The sequence below is a fragment of the Candoia aspera genome, chromosome 6, assembly GCF_035149785.1.
Source record: "Candoia aspera isolate rCanAsp1 chromosome 6, rCanAsp1.hap2, whole genome shotgun sequence".
Lineage (NCBI taxonomy): Eukaryota > Metazoa > Chordata > Lepidosauria > Squamata > Boidae > Candoia > Candoia aspera.
The window spans coordinates 45,163,375-45,184,148 of record NC_086158.1 but is presented as its reverse complement, the minus strand read 5'-3'; the positions used below and the strand labels follow the sequence as shown (position 1 = coordinate 45,184,148).

Here is a 20,774-nt window from a genome sequence, read left to right as displayed (position 1 = left end):
ACCAAAGCCTTTAGACTTGTACAATTTCTTGTGGTTATATACTTTGCCAAATCTTTGCAAGACAATCCTTGATTTCCTTGTAGGTGGACACACAAGCTCTTGACTGGGGATTCAGTGAAATCTGTGCAGGTACAGGGTGATGTTGGTAGCCAGGAGAATTTTTTCCCCCCAATCTAGCTTGTATGGCAGCTTTGACCCTAACTGGGATAAGGCTAGACCTAGCCTATATTACTCAAGAAGTAGTGATTCAGCCAGCTCTAGATGTGAAGGTTGAGCAAGGGGGAACCAGAATTTTATTGGTATTCATTGCTGCTTCATTGCTATTAAAAAACATGAATTATGAAATATTTTTATTTAGAATGATGAATACTGTGCATAAGATCAGGTATTCAGATCCTGAAACCTTTTGTCCTTCCAAATATTTAACATTGTACTACAAGACTTTATTACAAAGAAGCATGACAGTTTCTTTGATGAGGATGAGCAGAACTTGCAAAAGAAAGATGCATCTATCACCTTCACCAAGCTCTGCCACTTTCACAAGGGAGGATTGATTAAGATCCTTGGCTTGTGGACTCTCAGTTTGTGGAAACTATTAAATCTGTTTCTGCTGTTTCCAACCTGACTAGGTTTTAATGGATTGCTACATATCTAGCAAGCCAGATACAATAATTTTATGAATGCATCAAGCTATCTGCAATCATTTTATCTTCTTAACATAACAGAGTGAATTTACTGTAGATTGATAAAAGTAAAGGGTCTTCCTTGAGTCAAGCTCTATCTTATTTATAACATGGACATATTCATGTTTTCTTGGCAACAGTACTGAGGTAGTTTCACATTGCTTCTTCTGAGAATTTTTTTTCAATTTCCTAGTCTAGTGGTCTCCCATCAGAGTAATAATCAGATCTGCCCCACCTTAAAGATCAGACAGGTTCAGTAAGTGGTGCCACACTCTGCAACCTGTTGGTAAAGGTGCCTAGCCACAAAATAGTGGGTTTCTCCCCTGAAAAGATCCAGAGATTTTTTTTTCTTTGTATCAAAAAAGTCTAGGAAGTTTACATTTCTGTTCTAAACTAGACAATTGCAATGTATTCTACATGGGGCAGTTTTTTAAAATAGCAACATTAAATGATTATATTGATAAAAATATAAAAGTATGTTGTCAGATACAGAAATAAAACCTAAAGCGAATGCTGGAAATGGGGGCAGCTTGGATTTTGTCTCCTTTCTAATTCTGGAATAACAGAAAGGTATTGTTTGAGATCTTCAGCAAAGGATTGTTACCTTGTCGTGGTGCTGGAGGTTGAGACCTCAATGATGCCATGAGCTAAACCGTGAAGGACCACCCAAGACGGGAAGGTCATGACAGAGAGGTCAGACTAAATGTGATCCCTGGGGAAGGTAATGGCAACCCACCCCAGTATTCTTGCCATGAAAACTAAATGGATCAGTACAACCAGAGATATGTCGGTATACCATCGGAAAATGAGACCCCCAGGTCGGAAGATAGTCAAAATACTACTGGGGAGGAATGGAGGATGAGTTCAACTAGCCCCAGACGTGATGACACAGCTAGCTCAAAGCCGAAAGGACGGCTAGCAGCCGACGGTGCTGGTGGTGAACGGCGAATCCGATGTTCTAAGGATCAACACACCATTGGAACCTGGAATGTAAGATCTATGAGCCAGGGAAATTGGATGTGGTTATTGGTGAGATGTCAAGAGTAAAGATAGACATTTTGGGCGTCAGTGAACTGCAATGGACTGGAATGGGCCACTTCACATCAAATGACCACCAGATCTACTACTGTGGACAAGAGGACCACAGAAGAAATGGAGTAGCCTTCATAATTAATAGTAAAGTGGCTAAAGCAGTGCTTGGATACAATCCAAAAAAGGACCGAATGATCTCAATTCGAATTCAGGGCAAGCCATCTAACATCACAGTGATCCAAATATATGCCCCAACCACAGATGCTGAAGAAGCTGAAGTAGAGCAGTTCTATGAGGATCTGCAGCACCTACTGGAGAACACACCTAAAAGAGATGTTATTTTCATCACAGGAGACTGGAATGCTAAGGTGGGCAGTCAAATGACACCTGGAATTACAGGTAAGTATGGCCTGGGAGAACAAAATGAAGCAGGACATAGGCTGATAGAATTTTGCCAAGACAATTCACTCTGCATAACAAACACTCTCTTCCAACAACCTAAGAGACGGCTTTATACATGGACTTCACCAGACGGACAACACCGAAATCAGATTGACTACATCCTTTGCAGCCAAAGGTGGCGGACATCTGTACAGTTGGTAAAAACAAGACCTGGAGCTGACTGTAGTTCCGATCATGAACTTCTTCTTGCACAATTTAGGATCAGACTAAAGAGATTAGGGAAGACCCACAGATCAGCTAGTTATGAGCTCACTAATATTCCTAAGGAATATGCAGTGGAGGTGAAGAATAGATTTAAGGGACTGGACTTAGTAGATAGGGTCCCAGAAGAACTATGGACAGAAGTTTGCAACATTGTTCAGGAGGCGGCAACAAAATACATCCCAAAGAAAGAGAAAACCAAGAAGGCAAAATGGCTGTCTGCTGAGACACTAGAAGTAGCCCAAGAAAGAAGGAAAGCAAAAGGCAACAGTGATAGGGGGAGATATGCCCAATTAAATGCAAAATTCCAGAGGTTAGCCAGAAGAGATAAGGAATTATTTTTAAACAAGCAGTGCATGGAAGTGGAAGAAGACAATAGAATAGGAAGGACAAGAGACCTCTTCCAGAAAATTAGAACCATTGGAGGTAAATTCCAGGCAAAAATGGGTATGATCAAAAACAAAGATGGCAAGGACCTAACACAAGAAGAAGAGATCAAGAAAAGGTGGCAAGAATATACAGAAGACCTGTATAGGAAGGATAACAATATCGGGGATAGCTTTGACGGTGTGGTCAGTGAGCTAGAGCCAGACATCCTGAAGAGTGAGGTTGAATGGGCCTTAAGAAGCATTGCTAATAACTAGACAGCAGGAGACGACGGCATCCCAGCTGAACTGTTCAAAATCTTGCAAGATGATGCTGTCAAGGTAATGCATGCTACATGCCAGCAAATTTGGAAAACACAAGAATGGCCATCAGATTGGAAAAAATCAACTTATATCCCCATACCAAAAAAGGGGAACACTAAAGAATGTTCAAACTATCGAACAGTGGCGCTCATCTCACATGCCAGTAAGGTAATGCTCAAGATCCTGCAAGGTAGACTTCAGCAATTCATGGAGTGAGAATTGCCAGATGTACAAGCTGGGTTTAGAAAAGGCAGAGGAACTAGAGACCAAATTGCCATTATCTGCTGGATAATGGAAAAAGCCAGGGAGTTTCAGAAAAACATCTATTTCTGTTTTATTGACTATTCTAAAGCCTTTGACTGTGTGGACCATAACAAATTGTGGCAAGTTCTTAATGGTTTGGGGATACCAAGTCATCTTGTCTGCCTCCTGAAGAATCTGTATAACGACCAAGTAGCAACAGTACGAACAGACCAGGGAACAGACTGGTTTAAGATTGGGAAAGGAGTACGGCAGGGCTGTATACTCTCACCCTACCTATTCAACTTGTACGCAGAACACATCATGCGATATGCTGGGCTTGAGGAATCCAAGGCTGGAGTTAAAATCTCTGGAAGAAACATTAACAATCTCAGATATGCAGATGATACCACTTTGATGGCTGAAAGCGAAGAGGAACTGAGGAGCCTTATGATGAAGGTGAAAGAAGAAAGTGCAAAAGCTGGCTTGCAGCTAAACCTCAAAAAAACCAAGATTATGGCAACCAGCTTGATTGATAACTGGCAAATAGAGGGAGAAAATGTAGAAGCAGTGAAAGACTGTATTTCTAGGTGCGAAGATTACTGCAGATGCTGACTGCAGTCAGGAAATCAGAAGACGCTTAATCCTTGGAAGAAGAGCAATGACAAATCTCGATAAAATAGTTAAGAGCAGAGACATCACACTGACAACAAAGGTCTGCATAGTTAAAGCAATGGTGTTCCCCGTAGTAACATATGGCTGTGAGACCTGGGCCATAAGGAAGGCTGAGAGAAGGAAGATCGATGCTTTTGAACTGTGGTGTTTGAGGAAAATTCTGAGAGTGCCTTGGACTGCAAGAAGATCAAACCAGTCCATCCTCCAGGAAACGAAGCCAGACTGCTCACTTGAGGGAATGATATTAAAGGCAAAACTGAAATACTTTGGCCACATAATGAGAAGACAGGACACCCTGGAGAAGATGCTGATGCTAGGGAGAGTGGAGGGCAAAAGGAAGAGGGGCCGGCCAAGGGCAAGATGGATAGATGATATTCTAGAGGTGACAGACTCGTCCCTGGGGGAGCTGGGGGTGTTGATGACCGACAGGAAGTTCTGGTGTGGGCTGGTCCATGAAGTCACGAAGAGTCGGAAGCGACTAAATGAATAAACAACAACAAAATTGTTTGAGATGCAATTCAGAAGAAAAAATGTTACATTATCTTGGTTCTAAAATTGTGTCTTGCTGGAATGACTCTCTACACAAAAGTCATACATGCTTGTTTACATAAAAATCCCTCTCTGTGTATAAATTTGCTGCCTAAATTAAACATAATAGCTGTAAAAACCAACAGTTCCCACTCCCTGAAAATGGTCCAAATCCTTTTCTTTTAACAAGCAGAATTCTGGCCAGCATTTGAGTATAGTAATATCTTATTCCATATCCATTTATCTATTGCAATAAATCTTGAACAGTGTTCTTTAACCAGCTGATCTCTATTATTGTTGTTTTATATTACAGTTATTGTCATTTTACTTTCAGGATTCAAATCCTACTGAGGAAGTTTAGAAGTAAGATCAGTAGTCATAAAAACATGTACATGGTGGGTTTAAAAAAAAATCTAAGAATTTCTAGAATCCCTGCCCAAAGGACAATCAATGGTATTAGTCCTGTGAGTTAGTGGCATGGAGGAAGGAGTCCAATAGAGAGGCTTCTGGGTTGGTGGTTGCCTGCCTGTCTACCTGCCTTTTCTCTTTAAGGAAACTTCTCACAGGACTTTTGGTGGCAATGGCCTTTTGGAGTAAGGAGAGAGATTCCAATGAATAGGTGATTGCTTCTGGCTCCCATAAACCTCAAACAAAATGGTGATTTATAACAATAAATTAGAGCATTGGTATTTAAATTATACAATCAGCAAACAATTCCAAGAGTAGCAATTAAGTAAACCATACTCAGAAAAGTCTGTTATTCCAAATTTTCCAGAATTTCCAATGAACAATAGACATCTCACCTGGATTAAGTCTCAATTTGTTTCTTCTCATCACCTTAGTCTCTCATCTAGCATTCCCATTGCCTCCCTAGAAACAAGAGATTTAGAGCGTTTGCCATTACTTTTATTAGCTTTCTTTATGGGCTTTCTCCCTTTCCCTGTTATTTCCAGCTCTGCAGCCATGGTTTGTTTAGATATAGACCTAGTAAGCTTAGAATCTTTTTTGTGGCATGCTTAGATCACCTAGTACTTTTGTGGCTGAGATGACATTCATATTGGGGACCTCACAACTTCACATTTTACTGCTCAGTCACCACAGTGCACCAGTTCTGGAAGAAATACTCTTCCAGCTTGGAATGGAATGGAAATAGCTGCAGTTTTATTTCTGTATTCTTCTGTGCTCTGAGCGTATCAGCCTTTTGACTGTGTGCTAATACGTAGACTACTGTATCCAATAGCTGTATTGTTCTAGCATCTTCCTTGTGGTTTGAGGAACTTGACAGGTTTCCTGGTCCTGTGACAAATGATGCCATCACTTTCCTTCTTCAGCTTCTAACACCACCTACATCTGCCGATGTAGGAAGGATTTCTTGCTTTAAAATCTTTATGCCTTTTAAAAACAAATTCATTTGACTCTGCTAAGAAATTGTGAGTCTTTCAAAGTGCTTTCAGGGTTCAGTGTGAAGCCTTTTATTACAGATCAGAAGAAAATAAAGTTTCAGGACCCCCGATGTTGCAAGTTACAGCAGAGGTGGCACTGCAGAAAATCTGGGAGGGCAAAGGAAGGCAGTTTTATCTTTAAGCACACAATACTAGCATTGCTACTAATTACATTTAATTGATACCTTAGCAGTAGAAAAAGCAGTCTGGCTTATCTTTCTGCAAAAAAAAAAAAAGGCTATTTCCTTGGATAACTTCACAAAATGTAATTTAATTATGGCTTTAACAAATTGTTAGCTACATCCCATGGATGCCCTGAAGCTCCTGGAGAACAGGCCGACCCATGGCTTGTGGCTAAATATTCAGAGGCCCTATGCTACTGGAGCTTAGTTTTTGTGGTGGGGTGAACAAGAGCCAGCAGTGAACAGGAGCTCTTGCCTTGCCTTCATGCCCTGCTTGGGGGATTGAAACGCATGGGGGATATGATTAGGGAGAGACAGCTTAACACTTGCAAGGACCTTTAACTTTGCTGATGAAGGGCCTTAATACCTGTGATGTATTCCATTCTATCTGTGAATGTAATTTTTTTTCCAGAAGACCAGAACTACTTCAAAGGGAAGATCTGGTCTACAACCAGCTGCAGTGGGATGCAAAGATTTTCTTAAAAAATAAGGATGACAGGTGGTTGGAAACAAGTGCATCATTTTGCAGTGGCCCCAGCTGGTATGGAGGGGCTTGAAGGTAGCAGTGAGGCAACTGGGAGAACATGGGGGATGGTACTGGGAAGAGCAAAAGTAATCCTGCAAAGAGGGAAGAACTAAGAAGGTGGCAGAAAAGAATGGGTGGGAAAGGCTGTGAAGCAACCTGAGGGAACAAAGGAAGACAGGTGAGGGGGTGTAAAGTGAAAGATAGCTACAGTGGGGGGGTCCTGCATCAAGAAACAATTCTACTTTCAAGGAAGTGTGATTGTATTTGGGATCACCTTTTCCACATACTACATATATTTTAGATATCCTAGTTAGCCTTCTGTGAAATAGATTTGCATTAACATAATTTTAAAAATTGTGGTTCAGAAGAGTGTTTTGAAGGTAAAACTTGCCTTTATTCAGGTTCTTAGACAGAATGGGTGTTGTGACTGGCCATGTTTTGAATAGATGTCCCTGACACTTCCTCAACATAAATATTTCTTAATATATATTTTTTGTTTTTAACTGTTTCTTACTGCCTTGTATCCCACCAGAGTTTGATAGTTAAGGTAGTTTATGAATATTATAAATAAATAATTTTCAAATGTTATCATCTTCTCATAAAGAGAGGAAATCCTTAGTGAAAGAAGTTTTAAAATCAAGTTTAAGGATTTAAAATCATTTCTTGAAATAAACAGCAAAAAGGTGATTAGACCATTGATTTTGAAAAGTTACAAATGGACTAAGGGTCCAGATGGATTTGAAATAAGATTTTGAAATTATAAAAATCCTTCCTGTGGGAAAATGCTGTTGTTTCGAATTCTTAAAAAACAAAAAAAACCCATGATAGGATGGAACTTTGAAGGTTGGACACTAGAAGGAACCAGAAGGAACTAAAGATTACAGTTAAAGGAGAAGAACACTTAAATTTGACTTACAATACAGAATGGAACAAAATACTTTAACAATGGAGGAAATTTGTGAACAATGGACCAGAAGTTAATTTTAAAAGTGTCTGCCATTATAGATAGACTGTGTTTAAAAGATGATAGAGAGGAGAAACAAGTTTTACCAGACAAGACTGAGACTGATTTGAAAGTGGATTTAAAAATGACAGAATGATATGGAAAAAGATGCTATACAGGGTATGCAGATGAAACCGGCTGATGTCTTAATAATTAAAAGGGATATACAAATGAGCATGCTAAGCCTTGAATAAAGTCCCCCCAAATCATTTTGAGCTTCTGGTCTGATTCCTAAGATCTGTAGATGTTCCACCATTCCCAGATATTCAGCATTTTCTGCTTAACACTGTTGTTGTTCAGTCACTTCTGATTTTTTGTGACATGATAGACATCAGTTCACCAGGAGTCTTTAATTGCTTCTTTGAATTCTTGTAAGCTCATGCTTTTGTCATCATTGGTAATATATATCTACCTTGTCCCTTCTGTTGGCCTCTTTTTTGATTGCCTTTGATTTTTCTAAGTCTCAGGGTTTTCTCCATTGACTCTTGGTGTTACACACTGTGTCCCAAATATTTAAGCATTAACTTAATTATTAGCACTTCCAGTGAGGAGTCTGGTTTTACTTCATCTAGTGTTAAATGATTTGTTCTTTCTAGAAGCCAAAATATGGCTTAACAGGTTTCACCAGCAGTCTCCATTCATTCACCCTTTCTGATACTCCAACTTTCAAAGCTTTGTGCTACATTGAGGAAAACCATGGTCTTGACAGTTTATATCTTGTCAGTGTAATGTCTCAGCACTTTAATAGTTTGTCTAGATTTCTCATATTATTTCTCCCAAGCAGCAGATATGTCTGTATTTTATGGCAAGAATTACCATCCCTATGAATTTTTGAGCCTAAGAAGATAAAATAAATTTATACTCCATCTTCCCCATTAATTAAGTAGGCGGTGCTTGTTGATACAATCTTTGTTTTTTTAATATTAAACAACAGTCTGGCTTTTGCACTCTGTATTCAACAAGAGATTCCCTACAAATCTTCCTCACTTCCAACTATCAAAGTGGTATCATCAGCATTTCTGAGGTTGTTGGTGTTTTTTCTAGTAATTTTAATTCCTATTCTTATTTCTTCTATCCAGCATTTCTCATAATATATTCTGCCTATAAATTAAATGAACTGTAATGTTGCAGTCTTGGCATATTCCCTTCCCAATTCTGAACCATTCCCTTGCTCCATATTCCACACTTGCTGTTTATATTGCATTCCTTCAAATAATGAAATAGCTATGGATGGAGTTGCATAATATTTGTTTGAAGATATGCTGAGATTAATAGGAGCCATTGTATTTAAACTGTAAAAGGGTAAGAAAAATGTTTTTACACTTAGAAATTATTATAGAGCTGAAATAGTAACAGTATTTCCCATGGTTAGCATTAGGCTCCTAAGAATTTAGTTAGAACTTTCTTTCTCATCGTGCAATATCATTTCTTTCATTTTGGTTTAATGTGATATATAAATTCACTGTTGTTGATGATTATATACATGACTTGGTGAACCATATAAGGAAGCCCACTATGGCTTATTCATCAAACCATTATTAAAACAAAGCATGCTTACCTTAATGTATGAACTGGCCATTTTCATTGGAAGACCATTTAAAACAGAGGCAGACAAATAACAGGCTAGTGAGAGCTACTAAAAAAACAAAGCAAACAAAAATGAGGTTGAAATCCACCCACAATGGCCAACCTCAAAATGCTGATAGAAGAAGAAGCAACATAGTTTTATCCAAAGAGATATGCTCAGCCAAGAAATTTATTTTTGGTAACAAAACCGACTTCACCATTTTGTCTCAGAAAAATTATCATGGTTTTCTTCCCATGCTTTCTTCCATCTCACCCTAAACCTAGTTTAGATGCCCACTAAATATTTTATTTAATTTTTACTGGGCACCTTGGAGCATATTTAAAAGGGGTGGGCTTTAAATCTCACTGTGATAGAAATGTAAAATTACATGGGGGAAAAACATGTACTCCTCGGTTTTGGGCTTGTCATTGATACAGTGTTAGAAAGATGTGAATATATTTTTGAACTTTATTCCAGTGTTTTGGAATTCATACCATATGAAGAATTATGGATCTCCTGAGCTTGGATGCAGCAAAAATATTATTCTTTGATGTTGGAAAGACAGTGTGATCCAAGGATTACAAACTTTACCCATTTTCTTTCTGTTTTTTTCTTTTTCCTATCTTTTTAGTTCATGTAGGCAATAAAAAAATTAGGGAAAGCGTATACAGCATGGCTTCTAGTATTCTTTACAACCATTTTACTGTCAGTAGCTATAGAAGGCATCTGTATTTTCCCATTTATCAGCTCCCGTTCTGTGTTTCTGATCTCTCCTAGTGTTGTGCCTATGTGTGTGTGCGTGTGTGCATTGGGAAGTACAGGATAGGCTGCATATGCTCCAATCTGGGTCATGTGACTGGGAGGGAGTAGGAAAGGTGTCTTAGGACAGTGCTGTTGACAGCACCCTGAGCAATTACCCAACTGCTTCTTCCATATGCTGGAAAAAACATTTTCTAGAATTTATTTCTCCACAGTGCCCAGACTGATATGGCCCATTTTTGAACTAGATCTTTCTTTTGCCAGCTCCTTCCTTCACACCAATTTGGCCCTGTTCTGTTCAGTTTTTGGAGAGTTGGACAGAGTTTCAAGCCCCATTACAAAATTTATTTCTAACCTGTGGAGTCCTTGGTGCTCTCTGAGCTTGGTTGTTTTCTTTCAGGTGTTTCATTGCCCGACTAGGCAAAGTTAGGCAATGGTTATTTCTAACCATTTGTTGAGTTGGAACCTTAAAGGAGTTCCACTAGAAAGATTCCTTCAATGGTCAAACAGAAGTAGTTTTAAAATCCCTTCCCAAACCTCAATGATCTCAACTTTTTACTATCCAAGACTAGATATGGGTCTCTGACCCTTTTATCAATCTCCTTCTACCTACTAAAAATAAAAGGAGGTGACATAGTATTTTTAGCTCTAATCCTTTTTGCCCATCAAAAAGTTTTTGTTTGCTGATGAATTTTGCACACCAATTGATTATGGCCCCTTACTTCAGTTGTCTTGCTCTCCCCACCCCCAACAAATGGGTTATGGTTAGGGTTATTGTTTGATGGTTGACAGTTACTACTGCAAATTATGTACCCACACCATAATCACAACAAGGATATCACATCAATTATGTCTGCGTCGGGCAAAAACTTTTGGGACATGACATTTTAACACTACTGGCAGGCAATAATAACAAAAGCTGTATTATTGTTGCTTACTTTGTCTGCAATATTTATAGGTTGACATTTAGCAAAGTTTTTTGGGGGGTGGGGAACACACCAAGAAACAAAACAATTTAAAACATAAGTAGCAATAAAAACAGCAGAAGTTTATACTAGCACAAAATCTATTGGATTAAAAGAAAACGGCTTAAATCTAAACCAGATTGAAACATTTAGAAAAATAAAAAGGTCTTCATTTTTTTATGACATATGACACCACTGTTTGCAAGGACAATGATAGATTTCCAGATGAGGGCAGTAAGTTGCAAAGGGAGCAAACATGCCCTTTAGTTTTTCTGGTCCGATACCGTGAAGGCCAAGGAATGGGCTAGAAGCCAGTCAAAATGGAGAAGCACTCTGTGATGTGCTTATAATGCTCAGTTCCATTTAGCCATTGTGCAGCTGTATTTGGAACTAAGAGATGTTTCTATGCTATTTTCAGAAGTAGCACCATGTAATTGCAATAGTCCAAACAGTATGATACCAGGGTATGGATAACTGAAGCAAAGCTAACACTTTACAGATAGAATAGGTCAAAGTCAAAGGTGATAAAAGATATAGAGCTACAGAGGCTATTTTTACTTCCAGTGATGAAAATGGAGTGGTAAACACACCCAGATTAAAAATCTGATTAAACATTCTGATTCACAAATTTAGGGCAAAAATTCTGTCATTAGGTCTCCTGATATTGGTAAACTGCAGCTGCCATCATCCCCAACCATACTCACGATTAGTTGGGATGAAGGAATCTGTAGTTGAGAACATCTGGGAATCCATGAATGGGAACTAATGTTTTAAGTAAAAAGCTGACAAAAGCTGGTAAAGGTCTTACAGTGTAGCAAAGATTAATACTAAGAGTCACTGAGTTTCCCCTCACTTCATGAAAGAAAGAATACTGGGCCAATGAATTGTCCTAAGAATGCAGCGTGTTCTGGCCCCACCCATCAGGTATAAAAGTAAGGATTGCTAGGCTGTCTATGTGTGTTCAGTCACATTAACAAGTTTTTCTGGGAGAGGGGTCATTGTTACTTGCTGCTTAAAGCCACTTTGAGAAACATTAATAGGGTATACCGTAATTTCAAATAAATAAATGAACTGAAACAAACCTGAGCAGCATTTTACGTGCTCCTATATTAATATATATATTATGTATATGTTATGTATACATATACATACAGTATACGTATATGTACATGTATATACACATATACATACACACATGGATACAAGTATTTATCTTTTGTATTTATAAATTTATAAATTTTAGTTACAAAATTGCAGCAATTTCCATTAGGTTGGAAAGAGGTAACATTTTGGACAGAGAAGCAATGATTTACATTGGCCACATGGCTAGTGGATGGGTCTGGGCTCTCTGTTCTTCTAACTGTTATTCCAAAGAAGCAACAAGCAGGGTTTCTGGTAAGCCAGGCAGCTACAGTAACTGTTGAACTGTGTCCTAACTTATCTCCGCTCCTGTTGGGTTACCGACAGCTACCAAAGAAGAAAGAATGGGAATGAAGCGTGGGAAGGAGAACCATATTAAGCCTCTGAGACCACTTTAGGTCTAAAGGTTGCAGGAAGTAGTTTAGGGTAATTTATGAGTGAATGGGCTTAAACTTTTAAACTGAGTGAAAGTTTTCAATCAAATTAAGTATATATTACAGTTGAAGCATTTACCTATTAAAGCCTTCTAAAATATTTTGGAAAGAGGTGTTTTGTCAAAATGCTAATCATTTAAAGCGTTACAATATTTTAAGATGGTGTTGTGGTGGATGGGGAACAACAGGCTTTGGCTCAACCCTGGCAAGACTGAGTGGGTTTTGGTTTTGGTTTTGGTTTTGGAGCCTTCTGGATCCAAGAATTTACCATCTGTGGTGCTGGATGGGGTGGCACTGCCCCAAACAGAATCTGTGTGCAATCTGGGGCTCCTTCTGGATTCATGACTCCTGCTTGCGGAGCACATAGCTGTCAAGGCTAAGAGGGCCTTTGTGCCTGTTCAATGATCAGGAGGCCCTACTCTTAGTCATTCATGCCCTGGTCACCTCCCAAATAGACTACAGTAATGCACTCTACATAGGGCTGAACTTGAAGAGCATCCAGAAGCTTCATCTGGTGCAAAATGTGGCAGTGTGGGCAGTTCTTTGTGCCCCTAGATCAGCACATGTTATACCTCTGCTCTGCAAGCTGTATTGGTTGCCAGTTTGCTTCCGTGTACAGTTCAAGGTGCTGGCTGACCTTTAAAGCCCTATATTATTTGAGGAACCACCTCTTCTGGTTACATCCACCTGTCCCATCAGGTCTGGCAGGAGGGGCATGTTACGAGTACCGTCTCCTGAGGAGTTTCATCTGACAGGATCCAGGAGAAGAAACTTTTCTGCATGGTACCCGCCCTTTGGAACATCATCCCCCCTGAGAAGAGATTAGCCGTGACCGTATTGGCCTTTGGGAAGGCCCTGAAAACTTGGTTTTGCTGTCAGGCCTAGGGATCCCACAGAAATATGGATCCTGCAAAATGGCTGTATTAAGTGTAAGATTCTAACTGCACTCTCCTGTGTTTTCTGTTTATAATTTTTAATTGTTTTAATTGTTTTTAATAGTTTTGTTATAATTGTTTTGATAGTTTTTTGCTTTTGCTATTTTAATTGTGTGAGCTGCCCAGAGTCACATATGTGAGATGGGTGGCTATATAATTCAACAAACAAATAAATAAACCACTTTAAGAATAATAAATTGAAATAATTTTACTCTAGTAAACAATAAAAACATGTTATATGTTTGTGAGATTATTTTTAAAGCATTCATTCTTTTCCAGAAATACTCTATGGCATGTATGGGTGCCCAGGTGCAACCCTGTATTCACTGACACCAAAGCTTTGTGATAACAATGCTTAATTTTCATGAGCTGCTTATACAATATTAATTAATTTGGAAGCAAAATAAAACAATTCTCAATTTGCCTCAGTTTAATCAACAATGAGATTAAAACAAAGATGTAGGGTAAAAACAATTCCTTCATCTTGCCTACCAAAAACTGATGCTTATAATTGTAACCGTCCCTTTTAAACATGAAAATATTGCTGTTGTATGTTTGGAAAAGCATTTTGCAGGTCATTTTCCAACAGATCTGCATAGCTTTTGGACTGGACAAAGAAATTCTAAGGGTTAGGGTCTTTTTTGTTGGATACCGTTTTTCTTACTGACACGGGAGATATGGGCAGATTATTTGGAGTAGGGCACCCAACCATATACACACACACACACCCATATGCACAAACACCCACACCCACACACACTGTATATATATATGCATGCATGCATGCATGCATACATACATATATACATACAGTATATATACTTTACTGTAGTGAATCCCCAAACCTGGATCAGTGAAGTAGAAAATACTACTCTTAGAAGGGCTGTGTAGTAATTATACTCAGGGCTGCAGTGGTATGAGCTTCTTTGGCGGGGGGAACCCTTCTTAGAGCAATTTGATTTAATTATTATCTATGAGTTTCAAATATTTCTTTTCTGGGTAAGCTAAGAGAGTAAATGATGGCAAGCCAGATTTCTGGCTTCAGTCTAGACCCCTTTCTCTCTCTCATATCAGCTGATGGTTGGAGAAAAGCCAGTAGGAATGAAGTCTGTTTAGCACTGAGCCTTTCCCATAAAAAGGAAGATGGAAAAATGATTAGTCTTGAGACTTTTAATTAGCTATTCAGTGCAAATTTCCACTATCTCTTTAGGAGAGGCAGGTTTCCATCCCTTCTTAATTCAGTTATTCGCAAGAGCACGCTAACAGTCACAAAGACTGATTATTCAACAATTCTTTCCCAGCCGGGCCACTCATCCTGAACAAAAATGTAAATGTGATGAAACTTTTGAGCCAAGAGTTTTTGGGTAATTTAGTCCAGCATAAGGCTCCAAAATACATGTGAACAGCCAGCCAGCATTCCTGAGCTTCTATAGGAAGGGGAATATGTGATCCTATATTGATAAAATTCTAAAGTAATTCTAAAATAATACATATAGTATAGGTGCAAAGGTCCCCTCTGCCCCACGCCTCAGATGTATGTTTTTTTGATGACTCATCTTCAAATGTATTTATCAGGAAGCATTCATAGAATTTTCTTGATGATAAAAAAACCTATTTATCATGTAATGGGAACTGGATTGTTTCTTGCCTCTTTGCAATAAACTATGTTCCGTGTTACTATGTTGAGCTATTGCAGATATTTCTTTACAGAACTAAAGACCTACAAGTTTAACTGGATGAATGTTTCCTAAAACAGCCCTAATCTATGATTCATAAACTGCAGAGGAACAATATGCCCACAAAGTATACAGATCTCTTACATGTTTAATGTTGCTTAAAGATTTTATTACAACATGACAACTTACAAGGCAACTATGTAAAGATGAAGCATTTTTGACAAATGTAGCTGAATAACTCTGAGTGATGTTTGCATTAAGATGTGTAGCTTGGCAGTGTGCACAGGAATAAATAGCTTCCCTTCACTATAATTATCTTTTTATTTATTTCAATTTATATGGCTACATATCTCAACATCATGACTCTGGGCAGTGAACAACAATTAAAACACAGCATAACAGAAACATAACAATAAACACATAATTGGCAGCTGTGATAGAACCCACAAGCATCAGCATAACCATCTCCCATGTGTTCCAACCCCATGCCTGGTGACATGGGCAGGTTTTCAAGGTCTGATGAAAGCCAACAGGGTTGGGGGTTCATCTAATCTCCAGGGGGATGGTGTTTCAAAGAGCAGGTGCCATGACAGAAAAGGCTCTCTTCCTGGGTCCCACCAGATGGCACTCTAATAGATGGGATTGATAGCATGCCCCTCCTGCCAGATCTGATGGACAGGTAGACAAAATCAGGGAGAGGCAGTTCTTTAAATAACCCAGCCCCAAGCCATGGCAGGCTTTGTAGCTAACTACCAGCACCTTGAATTGAAGCCGGAACACATACTGGCAACCAATGCTGCTTGTGCAGCAGAGGTGTAATATGTGCCAACTGAGGAGTGCACATGACTACCCATGCTGCTGCATTTTAAACCAGCTGCAGCTTCTAGATGCTCTTCAAGGGCAGCCCCATTAAACGTGCATTGCAGTAATCCATTCTTAATGTGAACTGGTTGTTATATAGATATTTTTACTTATGGAGTGTCTATGCAACTTGGCAACTTGTTTGTGTAAAGACTGCACCCATGCCTAACATTGGAACAACCTATTATTATTCCCCTATACCAAGGGAATGATAGCAAGAGTGAGTGAAACAGCTACAGGGAACTAATGCGTGCTTGGGAAGGTGTTCAGCTATAATGGACAGAAGGAATGACCTTGTGGGACAGGAGGAACAGCCACTACCAAGACAACAGTCAGATAAAAGAAACTTGAGTCAGGGGCAGAACTGTAACCTGAGAAAATGCTTCAGACAAGACCCTCCCTAGTTCTCATGAAGATAGAGGGAGGGGTGGGAAGTGCATTTAGACTTGCAAGATTCTGTTACTATAAAAAGGTAAAGGTTTCCCTTGACGTAAAGTCCAGTCGAATCCGACTCTAGGGGGCGGTGCTCATCTCCGTTTCTAAGCCTTGGAGCCGGCGTTGTCATAGACACTTCCGGGTCATGTGGCCAGCATGACGACTCGGAACGCCGTTACCTTCCCGCCAAAGCGGTACCTATTGATCTACTCACATTTGCATGTTTTCGAACTGCTAGGTGAGCAGGAGCTGGGACGAGCAACGGGAGCTCACCCCGCCGCGCGGTTTCGAACCGCCGACCTTCCGATCGACAGCTCAGCGGTTTAACCCGCAGCGCCACCGCGTCCCGTTCTGTTACTATAACTTTATAATAAAAGTAGTATTGGCCTGCATGGTTTTGGTTTCCTAGTCTGTTCTACCTTGAAGGGCTGACTTCAGAGGACAACCAGCAACATGGTGGATAAACCAGTTATAGTGGTGATGGGGGTGCCATTGGAAGAGCTGAAGGATCAGGTTAGGGACAGATAATCATGGAGAAAATCTATCTATGCTGACAGCATAGAGCTGACAGCAACTTGATGGCACATGATCAATCAATCATTTATTTCTTTGAAACATACGACAGCCTGAAAACTGCTTGAAATATCATTTGTCTCAATCGTAGGAAGATATCTACTATGTAAGCCAGCTTCTTTAGCTATCTATTCCAAACTGAATTTTACTCTGAGCAGAGAGCATACACATCCATTTCTGATTCACAGTTTGGTAATAACTTTATTAGGATTAACTAATAGGTTTCAAGGTCTCCAAAATTCTTCATTATGCAGGATGTTACAAAATATACGGGATGGAGAGGAGGAAATTCCTAAGTATTAAGCCAGATGCTATAGCTATGAGGTTTGTGGCTGAGACTCAGTTTTAAGATGATGTTAGTAGATTGAACTCAGTGGATGCAAGTTTCAGCAACAAAGCAAATGGTCGATCCCCCAGCTCTCACAATACAAAACTAACTAGCTGCTGTTTCTAACTATTAGCAAAACTTTTAGGCCCCTGGCTTGGCAGAAAAGAGAAGGAAAGGAAAAAAGAAAATTAATAGTACTTATATCAGCAAAGCCATAATTTTGTTGTTCATTTGGTCAGTGACAAGGTATAACATCTCTTTTGAAGTCTACTGAATAGGTGGGGCAAAAACATCACCCTCCCCTTTTTTTTTTTTGCACTTTTCCCCCCAGCAAACTGGATCATCTCTCAAACATCACTTTGTGAAAATATTCTCTGTTCCAGCTCATCAGTGATGGTGGTGTGGTCTATGCAGAAGCACTCTGGGATCATGTCACTATGGATGACCAAGAACTAGGTTTCAAGGCTGGTGATGTTGTTGAAGTAATGGATGCTACTAACAAAGAATGGTGGTGGGGCAGGATAACGGAGAATGAAGGCTGGTTCCCAGCCAGCTTCATACGGGTAAGAACCTATGTAACCCTTCATCAATGAATTGGGGAGAGGAGACAGTTTAAATGCACCATTGTGTGGGTTGAATACTGCTGGCTACTAGTTTCTGTACTTTTTTCATACACCAATAATTTGTAGCTCTCTGTCTTTCTTTTTAAACTGTGCAAACCTATTTTTGGATTTATACTGGATGTTTTGTATGTTTCCCATGTTTATTAAAAAAACTTTGGATGCGACTGAAAAAAAATACGTTGGCAATTGTATTGGTCCTGGAAGAACTATCACTTCCCATGATTTCGACATCATGTCTCTGTGGATGCAGTCCAAGATTGTTAAGGATGTCATTCACATTCCCTTCTATGGTGGTCAGTTTGAGTGGAAGAGGAAAAAGTTATGAATGCTTGATATACGAGTAAAATAAAAATGCATTTTTAGGATGGAAATGCAGAGTTAAGGAACATATAACTATACGGCTGTCTTATGTTGCTCATGTAATACGCTATCACTAAGTCTGTATTCACATAAGTAAAAACACTGTTGGATAAGTACTTCCAACTTGTGATATTACACCGGGCTTTCAAGAGGCGCTGAAGTACAAGGATAGAATAAGAGAATCTGAACTATCATTCTTCCCCAGAACATATTCTAAATATATTGGATTTCAATTCCCAGAACTTCCAACAAGCATTGCCATTTTTAAAATTGAATTTATGATGTGGAACACACAGTTCGTTTTGGATGGAAACTAGTGATGGGCAAATTGCCAAGAGGGGCAAGAGTCCCTCTTGGGGGAGATGGGTGGTAACAAAATTTGAATAATAAATAAATAAATAAATTTCTCCCAGGCTTGGGACTGGCAATTATATACAAAAGTGGAAAATATTTATAGAGACATGCCTTTGTTTCCTCTAAGAGTTCTGTGTAGAACAAACATTGCCAGCTCTAGTCCTAGAGCTCTGGAACATAGAACCCCTCCTTGTGAATCCCACCCCCTTTATTAAGGTAGCTTCTGAATCTCTCTTCCCCTTCAGCAGCTCTTTCATCTTACATTCTGTATTAGCAAAAGTTTCTGTCTTTCCCCTTCTTCATGCCTGTGACATGGCTGTGGCTTATTACGGTTAACTCTAATCCTGGGGCATATTCCTTCTAAGGTGCTTAAAAGAGATAGTTGTTCTTGAAAAAATAATAGCACTGCAGCAATGTTAGAGATAATGGAGAAAGGATGGTCAGATTACTTTCTTTGTTCCTCCCTGCTGGAGTTATGGTTGTTCCAGAGAGGAAGCAAAGACATTACTACTGAAGTAGATGGGAACAGTGACAACAACAAGAAAGACAAATGGATGACTAGGTGAGATGAAACAGAACTCAAAATACCGTAATTAGGAGTTTCTAGGACCATATCTTAAGCCAAGGCTTTTTAAATTCTCACTAGACAGAATACTTCATATGATGAATAGGCTTCATCTTCATCTTTCAACATGAATGCCCCAACTTCTCCCTCTCAATAGTTGAATAATGTTTAAGATCATGCATATTTGGTACAGCTCCGAGTAAACCAGGATGAACCAATGGAAGACTATCCTCTGAAGTTAGAAGATGGTCGGGAAGAAGATGCAAGAAATGCTGCCCACCGCTATGGAATCGGGCACACAACCAAGGATCAAATGAGAACCAATGTTATTAATGAAATTCTAAGCACAGAGAGAGATTACATCAAACACCTAAAAGACATCTGTGAGGTAATGAGACGTACAAATAATGTGTGTGTTATTTGCAAGTATATCTTGGCCAAAGATGTTGATTAGCAGACGTTTAAGGAAAAAATAAGAATTCTGAAAAGCTTTGAACTCATTCTTTAATGAGTTGAATATACCACTTAATCTATTTCTTTTCTATAAGTTTATCTAGTCTTAAGCACTGAATCCCTTAGAGAATCTTTATTTGAGGGGTCATGAGAGTGTGATAACTTCTACCACTTAATTTTTTTTATAGCAGTAAAATATTTTGCCCAACCAGCTATTTAATAACAGAGGAGAAAATAAATTCAGATTTTGCTAAAATCTATACATTTCCTTTATGACTCAGGTATCATCCTATATAAAGTTTCATCAGGATTCTGAGAAATCCAAATCTGAATAAAATGCCAGTGAAGCATTTTTTCACATCTAAGTTTCTTACAATGGTAGAGTTTGGTTTTTGAATATGACCTGTACACGCAATTTAGTTCCATTTAATGTGAGGCTTGTATTATGTCTGTCTCTAATTATGGGCATCTTAAAAGTAGAGATACCTTCGTTTTGAGTTTTGAATGCAGAAACTGCAGGTTTGTTTTTATAATAACTGGTCTTTTCATTGCATGTCCATAATAACTGAGTTGCTCTAGCACCATTATATTGTTCTTCCATCCTATATAGCCTTATGACTAAGACGGAGTGGAACTGCAGGTTATTTTGATTTTGCCTTACAAATCTTGCTCCTTTCTAGGGCTATATAAAACAATGCCGTAAAAGAGCAGACATGTTCACAGAAGAGCAGCTGAAGTCTATATTTGGGAATATTGAGGATATCTACAAATGCCAGAAAAAGTTTGTTAAAGCCTTGGAGAAGAAATTCAACAAAGACTGCCCACACCTAAGTGAGATTGGCTCCTGCTTCTTGGAATATGTAAGTTGACACTTGTGCAAGTGAGCAAACTAAAGGCCAGATTGGTTAGGCATTCTGGATATTGCAGTCACATCTAAAAAGGTGAGGTTATCCCACAGTTGAAAAGGACATCATGTTTGGTACAGTCGAGGGCCAGTGGAAAAGAGGAAGACCTTCAATGTGATGGATTGATACAATTACCACAACGATGGATGCGAACATTGGAACAGTCGGGCATATGGCT

The 20,774-nt window shown here is 39.1% G+C and overlaps 1 protein-coding gene across 1 annotated transcript in view; it reads left to right on the top strand.

The window, feature by feature from the left end:
- ARHGEF4 (Rho guanine nucleotide exchange factor 4) overlaps window positions 1-20,774 on the top strand; it is a 122,406-nt gene that overhangs the window by 87,563 nt on the left and 14,069 nt on the right. Inside the window, 3 exon segments of the mRNA XM_063306951.1 lie at window positions 17,720-17,899; window positions 19,432-19,626; window positions 20,372-20,551. Coding sequence (XP_063163021.1) covers window positions 17,720-17,899; window positions 19,432-19,626; window positions 20,372-20,551 — 555 coding nt within the window.